Genomic DNA, 22,351 nt, shown 5'->3' with positions numbered 1-22,351 from the left:
TGTTGCTAGATAACTAAAAGGTGTTCATAAGTTAAATTTTAATAATATATATTTATTTAAGTTTGATTTGATTTAATATTTCAAATTTTAAATTTTTTTAAAATTTTGTTTAAATTAAAAAATAAATGTTAAATTCATCTATTAAACTTAATTTATAAATAATTAAAAAAATTATTTTCAAAAAATAAAATAAAAAAATAAAAATTTACATAAATATATTTATATAATTATAATATTTTAATTATATATATTTTATTCAGATCAAAATCAATCGAGCTTGAATTTTATTTTATTTTTTAAAATTCGGTTTAAAATTTAAACAAAATTTCATTAATAAATAATAATTTTTTATTTATATATTTTTTAAATTGAAACAAATTTTTAAATTTAGAAGAATAATCCAACTCTTAAATAAAGCTAATAACAAATCTCTAGCATAAAAAACCACAAATATTTTTTGAAAATATTAAAATAAAAAAATTAAATAAATCATAATGTTTATTTTTATCCTTTCATTTATATTTTTAAAAAGATGAATTTGAAAATGACGCGATAAAATTTTTTCTTGCTAATCATTCAGATGCAAAACAGGAAAGTAACGTGATGGTATTAAAATTTTTTTTTTCTCACTAATCATTCACATTTAATAAAAAAAGAAAAATATGTTTTCTAAATAAAAGAAATTTTGAAAATTTTTTTAAATTACAGAAAATTAGAAGAAAAGTCAAAACTCCATTATTTTCATAAATGAAAATGGCGGCAACCTGTAACAATAAATACTACTTCAATAAGCTACTACCAAAAAGTCAAAAAATCACTGTTTTTCCCAACGCTTTGATATTTTCTCTGATCTAACATTTCTTACAACCTTATCCCAACACTTCCCCAACCAAACCAAACCCATAACAATGGAAGTTAAACGCCGAACCGCTCGAACCCTCGTTTCGAAACTAAGCTCAGTTTCCGAACAGACCCGAACCCAAGCTTTGTCGGAATTAAGGCTTATATCCAAACACGACCCTGAAAGCCGACCGTTAATAGCCGATGCCGGAGCCGTTCCTTACCTTTCCGAAACGCTTTATTCTTCTTCTCCGACTATACAAGAAAACGCCGCCGCTACTTTATTGAATCTCTCGATTAATTCACGTGGCTCTTTCATGTCCACGCGCGGCCTTCTTGACGCGTTGTCTCACGTGCTGAGTAATTCATCTTCAACCGCCGCGGTTCAGTCCTGCGCCGCCACGCTTCACAGCCTCCTCATCGCTGACGAGTCTTACCGTCCGATAATTGGGTCGAAACGTGATATTCTTTACTCGCTGTTGTCGATTATCACCGCCGCCAACGCGCTGCCACGGTCGATTAAGGATGCGTTGAAGGCGCTGTTTGGGATCGCGCTTTACCAGTTGAATCGGGCGAGTTTGGTGGATCTCGGGGCGATTCCCGCCTTGGTATCGTTGATAGTTAGGGATGCGAGAACGGGGATCGTGGAGGATGCCACAGCGGTGCTGGCCCAGGTTGCGGGATGCGAAGAAAGTGAAGAAGCGATGAGGAAGGCGGGTGGGGTTAGGGTTTTGGGTGATTTGTTGGATGAAGGGACTGGAGCTAGTGGAAGAATAAGGGAAAACGCGGTGGCGGCGCTGTTGAATTTGGCTCGATGCGGAGGCGAGAAGGGGAGGCAAGAAGTAAGAGAAATGGGGGCTAAAGTTATGGAAGGGATTGCTGATTTGGCTGAGAATGGAAGTGCTAAAGGGAAGATCAAGGCTCTTGAGTTGTTGAAATTTGTTGTTGGTGAAAATGGAAATGGAAATGGAAATGAGGTGAGGGATTTTAGGTTTAATAATTCCAATGATTTGATGAATCATTCTATATGAACTACCTTATTATTTTGATTTTTGTGTTTATAGATTTAGGCGAATATTTATTGCGCGAGTACATATATTTGATGCACCGACAATGTATAAATGATACTTTGTCATCTCATTTAAGTTAATAGTAATGGATAATAAAGATTTTAGGAAATTTTTTATGAGATAACAAGTTGTTTATTGATGATGTATAGAATTATTCATTTACTGTAAGTTATATAAAAATTCATTTGTTGTCCAAATTAGGGAGTTGAATGGTATCATTTTTGCATAATATCCTTCATGTGGATGTCATTTGCAGTGTAAATTTATATTGTATATGATATGTGCATGATATCCTCTGATAGTGCTTGATCCACCAAATCTTTTTTCACTTTGTTTAAGATTATGTTATGTGCATGACCATACTTGTTCAGATTGTTTATGAATGTAAGTTTGTGAATAAGCTCAAACTGAGAAAAATCTTGCCTTCAGGATAACTTAAATGATGTTAATCTTCATAGTGGTGTGTATTTTTATTTAAAGTTTGTGTGATAGGAACATCCCTGTGATGCACTCTGTAAATAAGCGAACCTGTGAATAGTTTTACTCCTCAGAAATTTGGTATAGCCATGGTTGATGGTCCTTGCTGCATGAATTTTTATGCAATATTCGTGTCCTGTTTATAACTCATGCTTGTAGAAATAAATTCATTTGCTGGAAAGCTGCTGAGGGATAATACTTTAGCATAGGTGTAAATGACGGATGTTTGCTAGGAGCCTGGCTAGAGTTCGGTAGGTTAGAAATTGTTTTCTTTTCATTGTTTTTGCTTTAGACAGATTATCAACCACCTGAAGTCATGAGTGGCAGCCATTGCCATTGTGAATCATAGCTGATGGAAGTTCAATTTCTATAGAAAGTTTGGAAGCTCACAATGTCAAATTTTGTTTTTCTAAAATGAACTTCATTCAAGTATTAATTTCAAGATAGAATTTTGATCATGCTCAGACCACCATAGTATTATATAGAATAGAAGGCTATGTCCGAGTGTTGGGAAAAATGAAGTCATGAGTAGAGAAGGAACATCATTGGTTGATGAGGAATCTATAGGATATAGCAGGTGCCAGCATTGGTTGAAAGCGGCATCGACTTTGGTGAATATCATGCTAACCTCAGCCTGCCTTTTCTAAGAAACTCCTTCCCTAATAGTAATTCTATGTCTTCATGTTGTTAGTACTTTAGTTTTAAGATTTTAGGACCTCTTTTTCCAGATATGCCTCGTTATGATAGTGAAAGCAGGTGGGGTTAGTGGAGAATTATGTTAGTTCGTTGAACAAGTCAAGATATTTCAACTATCCTAATGACAATTTTAATTTAACACTTTCTGCTCACCAATCTCTGTAATTCCTCTGTGTGTATTCCTCATGCGAAGGTTTAATCCGTCGATGTGAAGAATTATCTTCATGTCGCCTGTCCGAAGAATTGCTGCCAAGCTTTCGAAATTTAAAACTGCTTCAAAATCTAATAAAGGATGTTAAGATATTGTCATGCATATGGATTTATTACTATTCAATCATATTTATGGATTTATTACTATTCAATCATATTTCAGTTGACATGTCTGAGAAACTGCAAAGGGATATTGGCGAAATTTGATGCATTGGCTAGTTTTTTTCCAGAAAAGAGAGTTCAAAATTAGTATGCGTATATATGTATCTTCTGATTTCTAGGTTATGGCAATCTTTCTTTAGATATATTCCATTGGCTTCGGATTTTCTGACGTCTATGTTTGGTGGCTGGGTTGGTCTGGTTTGATAAACTCGAAAGAATAGTGTTTCAATGGTCAGCTCTGGATGATGATTTTGTGTCGTAAGACTGTATTGATGTCCAGGTGTTAATTGGTTCACCCAAGGATAGTCGTTGAGCCCGTCATTAAAAATGTCGATCAGTTGAATGGTATTTTCCAAACACGAGGAGCTGAAACCTTTTCTATTATAGCTATTAGGAGGAGATTGTGACGTTTCTACCCATTGATTTAAGTACACATGGCTGTCAAAACGAAGGATGTGACGTTTTGTTTTTTTTATTAGATATGATATATGTGTTGTATAATGTTTTGTCATATTATTTTAGATTTTTTTAATTTAATATAAATAAAATTTTAAATATATATAAATTTATACGTAATAATATTATTAATAATTTATAAAATAAATATGTAATATTTTAAAAAGTTAAATAAATAAATTTAAAAGTATAAAAAATAATCATTTATTTATCATAATATTTTCATATATTTAATCTGATTATATAATATTTTAATAAATATTTTTTCATATAAATATTAAAATAAAGACAAAAAGATGAAAAAAAAGTTTATAATTATTAGACTTTACAAAGGAAGTATATAATTATTAAATTTTAGAAAAGAAGTGTGATTGCTTTTTTAAAAAGATTGAAACATTTTTAAATTTGGATTTTAAAAAAATAAAATTTTAAAAAATAAGTTAAGGTAAAAAATTTTAACTTTTGAAAATTATTTTATCAATGTTTTATTTTTATTAAATTAAAAATAGTAAAATAACAAAAAAAATTAAAAATAATAAAATATATTTTACATTCACATACAAATTGAAATAAATTAATCTATTAAAATTCACTTAAATTAATTGAAATCAAAGAAAATAATAGTATTATTTAATATAAAATTTAATAAAAACATAATCTTTAAATATATTATATTTTAATATAATTAAAATATACCAATCGATATGATCAATATCAAAATAAATTTAACAACATTGATTGAAACCATAAGCTCATAACGTAGTGGTCACGGTTGCATGACATCCTCGTTTTGGTACAAATAGTATTTCTTTGCAATTCGATCCAAAAAAAAACAGTGAATTTCTTTATCAAATCTCAAGCATTGAACAAGTCCTGAAATTGGAAATCCCTTGACCAAATGTCTCCAATAAATGATCATTTAATAGATAATTGGCCCTAGTGGAGGGTTTTTGTGTTTTGGTTCTCCTTATTTGGATAGTTTGCAAGTGGAGATTTAACTTTTTGAAGGCATAAACATATGATTTCGTGTCGGTCATCAACATCAGCTAATGAAACATTTGAGTCTATATAAATTTGATAATTTAAAATATGATATAAAAAAAATAATATAAAAATAAAATGTAAAAATAATATAATTTAAAATTTTAAAAAAATTAAATAAATTTAATAAAATTAAAAAATTATATTATATTTTTTTTTATTAATATAAATTATGATATAATTTTTATATAAAATATAATATTTTACGATCACACGAATTACCGATCTAATCTAATTCTAGGGATGGTAATTTCTTTTGGCAGATGTGCAAGTTGTTGGTTCCAGGGATGAGAAACTGAGAATTGTTCTCTTTTGTAGGAAGAAATGTTAAGATAAGCTCAAGTACATGGACATTCAATTCAATGGAAGCTATAGTAACTCAGTAAAAAGTGGAACATTTCAATTTTTTTTAAGACTCAGTCAACATCATTGAATAGGAATTATTATACCAACTCTTTTGAATGAGAACTTAGAAAAGCAAGTTGGATGTTTGCTTAAGATCTCAGACATAGTGCCCAAATCAATTGTTTTTACCTATACCTTTTGCCTTTTGAGAGAGACCTCACACATTCAGATGAGGCCAGCAGGGAGAGGAGTTGAATCTGCACTCCGACAAATATCTTGTCCACTAGGAATGCAAACAAAGTCCAGATGTAATCTTTATTTACAAAGCATGATTTTCCGGGTTAGCTTGGAATAGAATCTTATACTGATAATTGACAACTCATTTGCAGGCAATGAAGTTGCTTGTTGATCTGGATTGGCAACATGTTCATGAAATGGATAAACAAAATTATATAAATCCGAAACTTTAGATCAATTAATTCAGAGAGTTACTTTTGCAAAATGACATTTAATAAATCTCAAATTTCATTCTTAACGTTTATAACTTTTTTTTAATTTTCAAATTACGATCTCCTACTAAAAAAAACTGCATGATTGTTTTGTAACCATTGCATACTCGCAATTAGACCCCCATTCCCAAATCTGGTTCCACGCTTTGGTTCGAATCGGAAAAAATTCCATCTCAGGAAGCGACTTGAGTAGACATAATGCTCTGCCTGATAGCAATTCAGCTTTTCTTTCCACATCATATCTAGTAGCATTTCTCACAAAGTGTCAATAAGATTCCATGTTTCATACATTGTTTCAGTCAATTTTTTCTGCAAACCAAACTGTGCAGAAACATCTCTCAACAGGGGACTGATGTGAACCTAACCATCAGCATCTTCAAATATTCATTGGCAATAACATCTATTCTAATTTTGACTAGGCACTATCCCTGGTGGGGTTTATTTGGCAGCATAGCACAATAGCTTGAAACTACAACTCTAATAAAAGCTGCCTTACAGGTACGTACTCAGTTTCATGGTACACACCAACTTATAAGTGATTAGTCGTTTCAATCCATTAAATCTTACAGTTTTGTCTCGTATTTACAAATTAAAACATACCACCGTTAGATCTTACAAATTGAAGATGATATTTAAATATTTGACAAATTTTAATACATAGTAGAATTGTGAGATTGATGATTTTACTTGTTTGGGACCGTAGCTGGGTAATATTTTATTCCCCACCGCCATTTCCTTAACTTATTTTACATCCTTCTTTTGACAGGATCAGAACTAGGTAATGACTAGCTTATCTTATGAAATGACAATGATAATAACGATTGTGAGAGTGATGGGTTAAAAATCAACAACTCTCAAAACCAATTGTCAGAAGTTTCACCATCTTTTAGTTAGGCAATCCACATCTGTTTTATCCCAAGAAGTAGGTATCACCAAAAATTTATTAAAATGGTAAGGAAAATTAAAGGAGGAAAATGTATAATGACAGAAGAAAATGCTTGATATTCAATAAATCTAGGCAGGTCACCTCCAATTTTCTTCTATGTATCCCATTCAACCTTTCCAAATTATAATTTTGAGAAGTTGGCAAAACTCACTATTTTTTTTTACATAGGAGACCACAAGAAATATGAGAAAGGCTTACAAGTGCTAAAATTTAGGTATCAGATTTGTTGTATGACATTTCTTAAAGATAGCTGAATAAATCAATTGAGTTAAGTTTTGGATTGGTAAAATTCAGTAGCTGCTATCTGCTTGACGGGAAAAAGAACAAAGTTATTCCCCGACAGCGTGAGTTCAGACTTCAAATTTCTTAAGTTCTGTTCACTAGCTTTTATTTTGTTGCCACCAGCTTTCACTTTTAACAATACTAATATTTGATAGGCAAATCAAATCCACATCTGTTTTATTCCAAGAAGTAGGTATCACCAAAAATTTATTAAAATGGTAAGGAAAATTAGAGGAAAATGCACAATGACAGAAGAAAATGCTTGATATTCAACAAATCTAGGCAGGACACCTCCAAGTTATAATTTTGAGAAGTTGGCAAAATTCACTACTTTTTTTTACATAAGAGATCACAACAAATAGGAAAAAGGTTTACAGATACTAACTTTTGAACATCAGATTTGTTAAATGCAATTTTTGAGTAAATCAACTAAGTTAAGTTTTGAGTTCAGTAAAATTCGATATATGCTATATGCTTGATGGCAAAAAAAAAAGGCGAAATTATTCCCCGAAAGCTTGAGTTCAGACTTCAAATTTCTTAAGTTTTGTTCACTAGCTCTTATTTTGTTGCCACCAGCTCTCACTTTTAACAGTAATAAATTTTGATAGGCAAATCAAATCCGCAAGAGCCTTGAATATGAAATTCCAGTATTGTTCAATCTTGATTGCCTATGCAGTTTTGATAGCTAACCATGAAAAGTATAATCTCTTCTGAGACTGCAAACTGAAAAATCCTGTCTATGATGATCATGAATTTCTGACAATATTGCTTCTGATAATGTTTTGAGTTATCGATTTTGAATCATAGCACACAGATAGTAGGTAAGTATAAACATCATGAAGAAATTATATCTTCTGATATAATTTTATCAATAAACAAGTAAAAATTAATAACATGCACTTGAGTGAACAGATTCGAATTCAATAAATTTAAAGTTTAAATTTTAACATTTATAACTCTTTTTTTTATTATAAGTTATGATCTCTTTTACGAAATAAAAGGTAAGATTGAAATCTCCTTTCCCAATTCAAAAGAAAACAAATGGAAGTTTTTAATTGAGCTTTGATTTGTTACACTATGCTGTAATCAGATTCTACAAAATGATGAAATTATCATCATTAATAATATATTTGTGAGGACCATCCTACTTTGGCTTTGGCTTATTAAAAAAAAACTTAATGGAGCAACCATATCGATATCACCTCCACTTGAGAAACCAACCACTTTCCCTTTCTCCAACCACTTTTCAAAGGCATTTTCAACCCCTTTGATCCTTTTCACACTTTCATTCTACTTTTGGTTCAGTTCACACTGAATATAATTAGTTCTTTTCAATTTGACTTGAACCATAGTAAATATGTATGTTTATGATTAAAACTTCAGACTATCAAGCATTTTCAAGCTATGAAGTCCAAGACATCCTAATTAAAGATTTTATTCAAGCTTTCAAAAATATTCCTGTAAATTTCTTCAAATAATTATAAAAGTAAATTTGTCAAACATAAAGAAACTTTGATTCTTTAACATTAATCTCCATTATATTTATAATTTAATTCTTAATCACAATTTTATAATGTTTCCAATCATGATTCATCGGACCGAAAAGAGATCATAATCTTAAAATAAAAATAATATTACAATTATTAATATTTAAATATCATATTTATTATATATTGCCTCTTAAATGATGATTAAATAAATTATTAAGTTAAACTCTTTAATAATTAATTAATCATATCTTTTGAAAATTCTTGCTCCGATTTTAGTTTATCCAAATATTATTAAATTAAAGAAATGCCATCAATTTTGACTAAATTGTTTGAAATTCGTTGTCTGCAAGAATATATTCTGTTTTGATAAGAATAATTTTATTTTTATATGTTCCTATTAAGAAAGTGGCAATCATTTTTCAAAAAATAATTCTTTTCAACGGGGTCGATGCCTCCACTCAAATCCTTCTAAGCTTTTAGTATATTTATAAAAATATTTAGAATTTAAGTGAAAATATTTTTTGCCTGATTAATTTTGAAAAACAAAGTTTTTTTGGGATATAAAAATTAGAACAAATTCAATACAATCCACAAAAAATTGCATATCAATAACCACTCAGCCTAACAATCTAAAATCCCTTTATGTAAATACATTGGATTGTACAAGCTTGAGAAATGATGCACAACTTTGTTTGCCAATTTTTTTTTTTTTTTTTGGTTAACAAATAGACATAGCTTTCTTCAAATAGAGAAAAAAAATAGACAAAGCTAGGATTTTTAACTTTAGACCACCTAGTCAACAGTTATATGATTTAGTGGTAGAGTATTGAATTTTTAATTTATGTAAAGTTAAATTAACAAAAAAAATATCTTGAATTTAATTATATTATTTAGATAAATTTTTATATTTTTATTGTATTCAAATAAACTATTGATTTTTAATTTACACCCAAATTAGTTTTTAACTTTTAATTTATATTTAAATTAATTAGTGGTCCATGTGATATACGAATTAATTAATTAATTTAATTTGAAGTTATAATTACAAAATAATATTAAATTTTAAACAAACATATGAACAAAACATAAAGATATTAATCAAAATTATTAAATTCCTTATTTTTTGAAAATTTTAAGTGGAAATAGACAATTGATCTCTTCATAAATTATTTCTTAAATTTATATAATTGTTAATTTTAAACTTGAAAATGATGCAGTTAAATTTACAAAATAATGGAAAGTCTTAAAAAATAGACACTTTCCTTGACTTAAGGATATAAATTGGATAATGCTTAAAAATATAATAAAATAAAAATTAATTAAATTATCCTTTAGAATTAAAAATATATAATTTCATCTTCACTTCAATTATTTGCTCGTTTATATTTAGATATCCTTATTTGATGAAAAAAAATTCTTATGTTAAAAAGTTTAAAAAAAATAATATTTTTTTTATTTATGGACAATTTGATTCAAAAAGTAAAAAAGTTGTAGGTACCTAAAAATAATTTTACACAAATTTTAATATGTTTTGAAAATTTTGAAACTTAATCTTTAAGAATCTTATTTTTAAAATTTTTTTAATTTTTTAATTTTAATAAAAATGTAAACACCATTTTGTATATTATTATTATTATTATTATTATTATTATTATTATTATATTTTTTTCTTTTTTTTTCCCTTATTCTTCTTTCCTTTTTCTGTTCAATTTGACAAAAATATGAGTGCATTAAATGCACTCTCCCTAAAGTCCAAAATCACAACCACCGCTAGCTGTTAGCAGCCACCTGACACCCTGTCTAACTTAGTAGCATGGATTTCGACCATCAAAATTTTACAAATCAATTGAAAAGCTAAGATTTAAATCCCAAAAAATCTGAGATTTGAATTAAAAAAAGCTCTATAAATAGAGTTTGTTTTTTGCAAAATAGGGGGCCATCGATTAAAAAACCCAAAAGCTCTACAAAAGCAAAAAAAAAAAAAATTTTTTGTTAGATTAAATAAAAACCCTTTTTGTCATACAAAAAAATCCAAGATAAAACAAGCCAAACAAACACAAATCAAGCAAAAAACTCAGCCTTTGGAAATGAAAACTACAACGTCAAACAAAAAAAAACAAAAAACAACACAAACATAAAAGAAAAATTTTAACCGAAGTTTCCAAACTAGATCTACATCATTTGAAGCATTTTTTCATAAAACCAGGCTCAGATCTAGACTCTGAAGGTTGTGGGGAGCATTTTGGTGTTTTTTGAGAATTTTCGACTGTCGTAACGGTTTTGCGTCCGCCCGACGAATTTGAAAACGAAATAAAAAAAACTAACGGAGTCGCCACCAATCTTTTTTGGCTAGGTGCGATTGACCACCTACTAAAACATATCCGACGATGAGATTCAAAGGTATTCCGAATAGTGATGCCTACGAAATCTCTAGGTGAGAAGATTTTTTGTAAAATATTACCAGTGTATTAGAATATTTATAGAAAATCTTCAATATAATAAAAATTTTATTTTTCCACGTATTTATTTATTTATTCTGGATAAATTGATGTCTACATCGACGATCGACACGATAGTTAGAGTTCACCGATAAAGAGGAACACAGCGACTGTCATGGCGGAAAGCCATCAGCCCCTAACCTGTTTAAAAGAAAAGAGGGAGAGAGTTTTTTTTTTTTTTTTTTCTGGAAGAGGGAAGAAATGATCGAAAATTTTTTTTTGGGCCTTTTATATAAACTATAAGAGCCAAAACGATATCATTTCAATAAAGATCAAAACGACGTTATTTTAGCCCCTAAGGATTTGCACGTCAACCCATGACTTGACCCGGGGTCCGTGCACTCGACACGCCACCCGCTTTTTCATTTAACTTTTGACCAATCCAACTGAACCGCCTAGACCAAACCAGACTGACGTCGAACTGTCGAATTGACCGAACCCCTATTGATCGGTCTGGTTTAGATAATTTTTTTTTTTTGAAAAATTTTGAATTTTTTTATATATATTATTTTTGTTATTTTAAATTTTATTATTAATATTCATGCATATTAAAATGTTTATATTTGTTAGAATAAATTTTTGTTGAAATAAATAAAAAATAAATGATGAAATATATAATCAAAATTTTTTTATAATTTTGTTAAAATTTGGAATAAATCGTATAAAAATAATTGGTAAAAAAGTTATAATTAAATAAAAATAATAAAAATGTGGGAAAAAATTTTTTATCCGACGATGAGATTCAAAGGTACTCCGAGTAGTAATACCTAAGAAATCTCTAGGTGAGATGATTTTTTTTAAATACTATCAGTGTATTGGAATATTTATAGAAAAAATTTCAACACAATAAAAATTTTTTCTTTTACTAATAAATTAAAAATAATAATAATATAATGTAGAAAAAGGAAATTTTATCCAATGATGGTATTTTAAAAGTATTCTGAATAGTAATACTTTACGAAATCCCTATGTGAGAAGATTTTTTTAAAATATTACTAGTGTATTGGAATATTTATTAAAAAATTTTAATATAATAAATTTTTTTTTTCAAAAATTTAAATAAAAAAATAAAACAAAACAATTAATAAAATTTCTAAAAAAGAGAATAAAATACATGCATCAACATATCAACATTTTGTATTGCATGCTTAATAAAGCTTTTGTGAAAAGTAAATTCGTGCATCTGAGAATGAGATTCTAAGGTATTCTGAGAAACAATACCTAAGAAATCTCTAGGTGAAAAGGAGTTCTTCTAATGTTACCAATGTACTGGAATATTTTAAGAATTATTTCAATAAAAAGGTTTTAATTTATTCTTAAATAAAAATTTGAACAATAATAAAAGAAAAAATCAAAATTTCAATAAACAAAGGAAATCAAGAAAATTAATTTTCAAATACCGAAAATAAGATGGTTTTAATCAAAATCAATGGATAACACGTAATTAATTGGTACCGTTTTAAACAGGCATTGTGGGGGTGCTAATCGTTCCCCACACATAACCAACTCTTGAACCCAGACTATTTTGTAAACCCTGAAATTATCATTTTAATAAATTTAATTAATTTTAAGATTTCATTAAAAGGATATGTTTTAATAAGTGACCAATCGCACCTAGCCAAAAAGATTGGTGGTGACTCCATTATTTTTTTCTTCATTTTCAATTCATCAAGCGGACACAAAACGATTATGACAACTTGGTGACTCTATTGGGGATGCCATATTTTTTTAGAGACAGGCTAAAATTAACTACATGTTATCCTCAATTTTGCTTTACATGGTCTTAATCGGTATTTAGTTTTAAGTTCCTAGATTGTGATTCCTTTTAAAAAAAATCAAAAATAAAAAACAAATCAAAAATGAAAAGAAAATTTTTACATGCATTTTTTTTACTATGCGTTTTATGCTTTATTTTCTTGTATGCATTATTATCAATAAATTAGAAAACATATGCACACATAATGACACGATGCATCTCATGCATGAGCTCTATACCCGGGCTCCATCCCTTATAGGATGAAGTAAAGTATTTATGCCCTCATGAGGTGATAACCTTCGTAATGGCAAGCGAAATACTTCTACTCAAATTGAACCCTTTCCGTTCATAGCCTGTGATGTGTGTGGATTGAGGTGTCTTATTTGTCCATCGTGGACAACAATGAGAAACAATTTGAAACTTTAGACACGTATCAACCCGAACCAAGCATATAATAAGCCGTAAAAGCCAACCTTAGGTAGAGTTTCGCCCACCTTTTAAAAACTACCAAAGCGTGTAGGAATAAAAGTTTTATGTAATAAAAAACACAAACAAAAACAAAAAAAAAAAATTTAATCTCAAACCACATCATCACACTAACTCAATTTTGTTTTCCTTTTGCCTTTCACATTAATTATATCATACTATCTTGCATTGAGGTATTTGCTCTATGATATCTTTCTCCTAAGAAGTCTTCATGGATCTTATAGAACTATAGATTTGCCTATCTTCTGTCAATGTCCTATATAAGTCATATAATGAAGTACATGCCTGGTTGAAAGAAGCCCAGCAAAAAAATAAAGATTGTTTGCCTACTGGTTATGTGTCTGAGTTATCGAAGAAGGTGTATTTGGATCTCACATAGAATGATTTAAAAGACTTAGCCATTATTTGGGGTCAGTTAAGTGAAGAAAAAAAGAAAGCTTTTGTAAAAAGTATGAACATATTGCATCTCTCATTCCAGTAGTGATTGATGAATAGTTGGTCAAGGCAACTATACAGTTTTAAGATCCATCCTATAGGTGTTTCACTTTTAATCAAAAGAATTTGGTGTTAACTATTGAGGAGTATTCTATTTTACTTAGGATAGAACTACAATGTTCAGATAAAGTGTTTACCCAAAAGTTAAAATCAGGTTCTCATAAAAAAGTTAACCAAGCTTATGGGGGTAAAAATAGAAACCATAGATTCTTTTGCAAAGCCTAAAGGTGAACACTTCAGTATCCGTTGGGATTTTCTTCAAAATTTTATTTAAAAGCATCTTAATGATGATCAAGGCCTGGCTATGTTTGCTTTAGCATTGTATGGCATGCTGATTTTTTTAAAGACTTTGGGTTACATTGAGATAACTGTGGTAGACTTTTTCGAGCAAATTGAAACCCAAGAAATTAATCCCGCGTCAGTAATCCTAGTCAAAACCATTAGGTCATTAAATTTCTATTAATGAAATGAAAAAAAATGGTTTATAAGATGTGCATGGCTATTGTATATGTGGGTTAGAAGTCATTTCAAATACGAAAAGAGTGCATTTTCAAAGCCATATCTTCAAAACAAGGCACCAGTTGAAGAATTCTGCAAAAGCCTATAGCTGACATTAAAAACCAAGGGAGAGTGGGTTCTATTCCTATAAAAGCTTACTAGGGATGAAATTGAATGGATGACACATTGGATGCCTTTATTATATCATAGAGGAAACAAGCCATGGATACCGTTAATAAGGCTATGGGGAGTTGTAAGTTTGCTCCGTTAATGATGCTTAGGCAACTTGGTGCAAAGTAGTTTATTCCTACCACTTGTGGCCTAGTTCAAGTAAAATTCATTTATGAAGAATCGAATCCATCAAGAACCTCAAAGTAGTTGATTTAAGCATGGAAGAAAACACAAAGAATGAGACTAGGGCCTCTTATCGATAAAGTTACCCCTGATTATCAAATTTGAAAAGCAAAATGGCTTAGAGACATAATACTCCTTCTTGATGACAGCCATATCAATCGGCTAATCTTTCAAAAAAAGTGTAATTATCAGAAGTTGAGCTTGTCAAGAAAGAATTAAAAGCTGAAAAAGAAGAAATAAAAAGAAAAAATTTGAGACTTCATGAGAAGGTGGGATAATTGAAATATAAGACAGAAATACAATAGAGCAAATTGGAGAAAGTCATAAAAAATGAGATATGGCCATCAATGATTTAAAGGATCTATACCAAGAAAATAAAAAATTGCAAGTCAAATTCAAAATTGAAAAAGTCACCAAGTTTTACTGTAGTTGACAACGTGAGATGGATGAGCTCCGAGGAAAAAATGAACCAATGAAAAGGTAAAGCTCAAGAAAAGCAAGAGAAGGCCATCGAAATTTCTCAAGAACATCATAATTAAAAGGGGTTATACTCTACAGCTTTAGCAAGATTGATAGAATGCCAAAAAGAAAAGAAAATGTTGAAAGCCATGCTCATAAAAGAGAGAAAAAAGAACCATGAGTACTAAATGAAAAAGAATCACTTCACCATATGATCCAAGGGTTAGAACTACAACTATAAGAACACAAGAATCATATTTCGACAATAATAGATAAATGGCATAGAAGGGAAAAAGATTAAATCTTCACATGTAATTCAAAAAGATATGCCCATATGAGATAAAAAACAGAAAGTTTAGAGACGAATAGTACATAGAGCACATAACTAGTCAAGTTTGCAAAGTAGTAAAAAAACCATGAGAGATTGTTGAAAAGGTAAAAGCATTAAGAAAAGAGGTCAATCTCATAAGAGATTATAGATAGCACCTAGTGAACCTTTTAGACGAGGTGAAAGACCATTATGAGCAAGTCAAACACTTCTATGGATATAATTCTAGGATGATAAATCCTATGTAATAAAAGTTGTACGGAATCAATAAAAATTCTTAGTGTTGAAATTTATCCAAAAGTAAATGTTTCCCACTTGCATTTATGCATCATCTGCACCATTTTTATTTTTTTTTGAAAAATAAAAATAAAAAATAAAAAAATAAAACTTTTGACACATGGCATTCTGATTCTTTTCAAAAAATTTTGTGGTAATAAATGTTTAAAAATAGCTCACCCGTAAAAAATTTTGACTCAACCTAAACATCATTCCTATAATACCAGGACTCAAATAAGAATCATGGAACAAGAATAGGCCAATTGATTTGAGAGAATCGAGAAAGCTAAAAAAAAACTAAAAGGGAATCTTAGTATAATAATGGATATGCTCAAGAAACTCGATAAAGAAAAAATAGTGAAAGGAAATCTCAGCTTTCAAGAGCAATCACCAAACATGGTGGATCCTGTTTACCCTCTAAGGTTGAGCCATGACTAACCTAACATTCTCAAAGAACTAGAGTACAAATTCCTACTCTCGGTGGATATTGCAATCTTTATCAAAGAATGACATCCACATCGACTCCAGAATAATTTTAAAATTTTGTTAATCTCGTTATGATGAAAAAATCACCCAAGATAATCTTGGTTACCTATTTAGATGATCCTAAGAAGAAAAAAAAGCTAGGGATAAAGACACTCGAGAAAGTAAAAGATATTAGTACCGAACATAAGATAAAAGTATTAGAAAAAAGACTTAGGACCATAGAAGAAATGAATTTTTATGGCTCCACGGATGCAGTCGAACTATGTTTGGTCCTAGACGTGATCATTTCACCTAAATTCAAGGTTCTTAAATTTGAAAAATATGATGGCACAAAATACCCAATGACCCATATCATCATGTATTGTCATAAGATGGTAGCATATGCTCATGATAAGAAGCTGTTGATACATGTATTTTAGGATAGCCTTATGAGATCTGCAGCTAGATGATATGTCTAACTAGATAAGACTCATATTCATTCCTAGCAAGAGCTCACTGGGGCATTCCTTACATAATATCGACATATCATAGATCTAGTTTCAGACTGTTTATCTCTACAGAGCATGAAAAAAAGGGCAACAGAAAGTTTTAAAAAGTATGCATAGAGATAGAGAGATGTGGCTACACAAGTTCTACCTTTTTTCATTGAGAAAGAGACATTTTTCTTTTTTGTGAACACTCTAAAAGTACCATACTACAAGAGATTGATAGGCAATGCAACCAAAAACTTTGTAGATATGGTGATATCGGGTGAGATTATAAAAAATGCTATAAAGAATGGCAAGCTTGATGTAAAAAAAATAAGTAACGTAAAAAGAGGTGTTGTATAAAAAAAAATAAAGCCCAAGTATGAACTATGTAGGGCAATAGTTCAGAGGCTTCATGCCATATCCCACACCAATATATTAAACCCATTACCCTTAACAATATTACATCCATTCCTCATCCAAATCAGCCATACTAGCCACTATAATCACCAGCTTATCTACATCAGTTTTAACCATCTTTTAGGACACTCACCTATTCCTATAATTGTCCTACTACACCTACAAGACCAAAATGGAGACCTAGTTCAAATAATGGTTCGAGAGCCCTAAGAAATACCTAAAAAATACTCACTTTCGACCTTATTCCCATGACATACACAGATTTGTATCCTTAACTTATTAAGAAACATTTACTCACCCCTGTTGTTGTTAAGCCTTTGAAACCTCTGTTTCTCAAATGTTATGACTCTAACGCACATTGTGATTATTATTACAAAAACTCAGGTCATTCTTCTAAGAATTGTTTGCCCTTAAAGCGTAAAGTGCAAGGGTTAGTTAATAAATGGGTGTTAAATTTTGAAACCAGCCAACGAAGAACTCTAAATGTTAATGGGAACCCTCTACCAAACCATACTAGACCATCAATAAATGCTTTGATTGATGGGTAAGCAAGCTATATGAAGAGAGGTATAAACAAAGTTAAAACTTTGATGGCTAAGGTATTTGAAGCCTTAGTCAAAGAAGACAAGTTAAAATCAATAGAGCTTCAAAATCATTCTGAAACAATTAATTTAATTAAGAGATACGATTATTACAAAAGTGCTTTGGGGCACTCTATCGAGAGTTGAGACCAATTTCGTTAAAAAATACAAAAGATAATAGATATAGGTCAAATAAAGTTTTACGAAGAAAGAGAAGATTTAAAGAAAGTTGAAGTGTTTATCATTGATTCAAAGAATAAGTTTATGCGTAGATCGATAACTATTTACTATGATAAAAAATTGACCCCGAGGCCAAAAATACCTATTTCTTGATCATTAGTGATAATTAAAGTTTCTGGCTTTTTTTCATACTAGAATGACAAAATAGTACCATAAAAATATGATTGTGATATTGTAGTTAACCCAGATACTGCAAACATAATGAACGTATGAGGTATGACTTGAAGTGAAAGGTATTATACTCCAGAAGCTCTAGAAAAAGTAAAAAAAAGAAAGCAAAAGTGGGAGGAGAAAAGAAAAGTCAGAGTAATCCTGTTACAGCCCCAAAAAAAGAATGTCAGAAGCCTGTCTTTGAGAGTAAAGCCTGTGAATTTTTAAAGCTAATAAAACATAGTGAGTATAGCATGGTAGAATAGTTGAACAAGATGCTAATTAGAATTTTGCTATTGTCATTATTGCTTAACTCGAAATCACATCATAATGCTTTTATAAAAATGCTAAATCAAGCATATGTATCCTATAATATCTCTATTGAATACGTGAAACAGCTTGTTGGTACTTTGACAATCTCAAAATTCATCTTTTTTAGTGATGAAGAGATTTTTCCTTAGGGTTAAGGAAGTACTAAGACTTTCCACATTATTGTAAAATACAAAAGTCATATAATGGCTAAGCTTTTGATTGATAATGACTCATCCATCAATGTTATGCCCATTACTACTTTGGCAAAACTACTTGTGGATGAATCTTATATGAAGCCTAGTAATGTGATAGTTCAAGCCTTTAATGAAACTTGAAAAGAGGTGTTAGAAAACATAAAAATGCCATTACAGATTGGCCCATGCACTTTCAATATGAAATTTCAAGTTATGGATATCTCTCTTTCATACAGTTGCTTGTTGGGTAGATCGTGGATTCATATAGTAGGTGCTATTCTACCCTTATTGCATCAAAAAGTTAAATTTATTATTGATGAAAAATTGACATATATGGTAGGAGAAGAAGATTTATTAGTCAATCAATCGATAAATACTCCTTATGTAGAAGCAGTAGATGAAGCCCTAGAGTGCTCATATAGATCTTTCAAGATTGCTAACGCAATATATATGGCTAAAAAATCTAAATTATATTCGTCACACCTATCACGACTATTAAAATGGTCATTAAATAACTCACTGGAATGGGATAGCAACTTGAAACTGGACTAGAGAAGAACTTGTAAGGAATTATAGAGTCACTGGCAATATATAACAAGAAAGACAAATTTGGCTTAAGATATAAGCCAACAAGAGGGGACAAAATGAAAATAGTGAATAAGAAAAAAAATAAAAGAATGGCTAATCTTGAAGGATATGAGCTAGAGTCAGAGCCTATGGTCATTTCATACCTTTATGATTCTTTTCGTTCGGGAGGATATATTTATCCAGATTTACCTAGAGCCCTAAGTGCAGGATTCGTGGAAGAGTTTTCAAAGCTGGCCATTTGAATGGTGGATGATAAAAAAAAAAGAGTTAAGATGAAGAGCTGTTCATGCACCATTGTCTTTCAAATTTTAAGCTGAATAACTGGAGAGTCATAGAGCTACCTGTTATCTTTAAAACTTTTTAAAAGTAATGTATTATAGAACTTTAAATCCTTAATTACTTTCTATGAGCATTAGGTGATATTTTATGGTGTCTTTATGTTTGTCATTTTAATAAAAGACTTAGAAGATGCATCTGTATTTCTTCAATTATTTTCATCTTCATTTTGCTTTCCATTTTCTGTTTTCATCATTTTTTGGCCATTCCATTTTTATGTGCCAATATCATCTTCATTTTACCTTTTACAGGGCCCTAAATAATGAACAGAAAGATAATCATGATAATAATCTCGGATTTGATTTCAAAAACACAATTCATGTTGATGAACTTGATAATGAAGAAAATTTAAAAAATTACACACTACCTCCTGATTTGTTAAAATTAATAGAACATGGACATAAGCCAATTGAACCCCATCAAAAAATTATTGAATTAATGAATTTGGGAGACGATAAAAATAGAAGAGAGGTTAAAGTTGGTACATCTCTTTTACTAATTGAAAGAAAAAAGCTAGAAGAGTTGCTCTGAGAATATGTAGATGTGTTCGCGTAGTCTTATCAGGATATGCCCAGACTCAGCATTGATATTGTAAAGCACAAGTTGCCTTTGAAACCAAAATAAAAGTTGGTGTAGCAAATGCTAAGGCGCATGAAGCTGAAATTACTGCTAAAAATTAAAAAAGAGGTGAAAAAGCAATTTAATGTCAAAATTTTAAAGGTGGCAAAAGATCCCAAATGGGTAGCCAACATAGTACTAGTTCCCAAGAAGGATAAAAAGTGAGAATATATGTCGATTATTGAGACTTAAATAGGGCAAGTCCCAATGATAACTTTCTTATGCCCCATATCGATACTCTAGTGGATAATACTGCTAGGCACTCCACATTTTCCTTTATGGATAGCTTCTCAAGCTATAATCAAATTAATATGGGTCGAGATGATATGGAGAAAAGTATATTTATGACCATGTGGGGGACATTCTATTACAAAGTCATGCCTTTTGGGTTAAAAAATACTGATGTCATTTATCAAAGAGCAATGTTAACTTTTTTTATGACATGATGCATAAAAAGATAGAAGTATAAATGGATGATATGATTGCAAAATCTCATGAAGAAGAGGATCATGTAGTCAATCTTAAAAACCTATTTGATAGGTTGAAAAGATTTCAGTTGAAGTTAAATCCTGCCAAATGTACATTCAGTACTAAATCAAAAAAATTATTAGGCTTTGTGGTCAATGAAAAAAGAATTGAAATGGACCCGGATAAGATACAAGCCATCCAGAACTTATCTCCTCCTCGCACTTTAAAAAAAGTGCGAGGTTTCCTAAGGAGATTAAACTATATTACTCGTTTCATCTTTTAACTCACCTATAAGTGCGATCCTATTTTCAAACTTTTAGAAAACATGATCCAGAAGAATGGAATGATGAATGCCAAGAAGCTTTTGATAAGGTCAAAGAATACTTGTCAAATCCACCTGTTTTGTTGCCGCCAATCCCGTGAAAACTTTTGATTTTGTACTTAATAATACATGAAAATTCAATGAGATATGTGTTGGGGTAAAAAGATGAGGCTAACAAGAAAGAACGAGTAATCTATTACTTGAGCAAAAAATTCACTAATTATGAGTCTAAGTATTCACCATTAGAGAAGATATGTTATGCATTGGCCTAGATAGCTTGAAGGCTCAGACAATACATGCTTTATCACACTACTTGGCTCAGAGCAAAGTTGGATCCTATTGAGTATATCTTTGAAAGGCCTTCATTGACAGGAAGAATAACGCGATGGCAAGTTATGCTTTCATAATATGATATTGTTTATGTGACTCAAAAGGCTATTAAAATGAGTCCAATAGCTGAGTTCCTTATCGATTGTGCAACTAAAAATTATAAGCCAATGAAACTTGATTTTTTTTATAAAGACGTGATAGTCATTGAAGAGAATTAACTTATTGGGGAGTCTTGAAGGATGTATTTTGATGGAGCTGTTAATGCTTTGGGTCGTGGTATTGGAGTAATTTTGATATCTTTTTATGAACACTACTATCCCATCACAGCTAGATTGAATTTCAACTGTACAAATAATGTGGCTGAATATGAGGCTTGTGTTATGGGTTTGCAAGAAGTAATTAAAATGAAGATCAAAGTATTGGATGTGTTTAGAGATTCAGCATTGGTCATTTATCAATTACGAGGTGAATGGAAAATGAGAGATTTCAAGTTGATACGATACCATAAATACATTTTTGAGTTGGTCAAACAGTTTGAAGAAGTTCAATTTGAACATCTACCTAAAAAGAAAAACCAAATTACTGATGTATTGGTTATTCTAGCTGCAATGATCAAAATAGATACAAATACTGAGATCCAACCCATAAAGCTAGACGTAAAAAATGTACCAGCACATTGCTCAGGTGTCAAAAAAGAAGTTGATGAGAAACCATGGTATCATGACATTATGCAATATATTAAAGGTTACTAATACCTGGAGCATGCAACAGAAAATGATAAAAGGACTATCAGAAGGTTAGCTATGAATTTTTTTCTTGATGGAGATGTCCTCTATAAAAGAGATAAAGATCAAGTGCTCTTAAGGTGTGTAAATGTAGCTAAAGCAAAAAAGATTATTGAAAAAGTAAATGACGGAGTCTGTAGGGCGCATGTAAACAGTCATATGATGGCTAGACAAATCATAAGAGCTAGTTATTATTGGTTGACAATGAAAGGCGACTGTATTGATTATGCTAGGAGATGGCATGAGTGTCAGATTTATGTTAACAAAATTCATGCTCCACCATCAGCATTGCATATTCTGGCTCTTCCATAGCCATTCTCTGTATAAAGCATGGATTTCATTGGTTACATCACTCCAAAAGCTTTAAATTGACATAGATT

At 30.4% G+C, this 22,351-nt stretch overlaps 1 protein-coding gene across 1 annotated transcript; it reads left to right on the top strand.

Annotated features, from left to right (window-relative positions):
• Positions 1 to 776: 776 nt before the first annotated feature.
• LOC111309955 (ARM repeat superfamily protein) lies at positions 777 to 2,019 on the top strand. The gene has a single exon (XM_022908985.2). It carries the CDS (start codon positions 909 to 911, stop codon positions 1,869 to 1,871), a length of 963 nt encoding a protein of 320 aa, XP_022764720.2. The 5' UTR covers positions 777 to 908; the 3' UTR covers positions 1,872 to 2,019.
• Positions 2,020 to 22,351: the final 20,332 nt, after the last annotated feature.

The sequence above is a fragment of the Durio zibethinus genome, chromosome 19 (assembly GCF_047325235.1).
Source record: "Durio zibethinus cultivar Kanyao isolate XHJ-2024 chromosome 19, ASM4732523v1, whole genome shotgun sequence".
NCBI lineage: Eukaryota > Viridiplantae > Streptophyta > Magnoliopsida > Malvales > Malvaceae > Durio > Durio zibethinus.
Note: the sequence above shows the minus strand (reverse complement) of the source record. Positions and strands in the feature narration are given on the sequence as shown.

Excerpts from the sequence above, each read along its gene's own strand:
- LOC111309955 (XM_022908985.2), top strand. The coding sequence starts at position 909 with ATGGAAGTTAAACGCCGAACCGCTCGAACCCTCGTTTCGAAACTAAGC.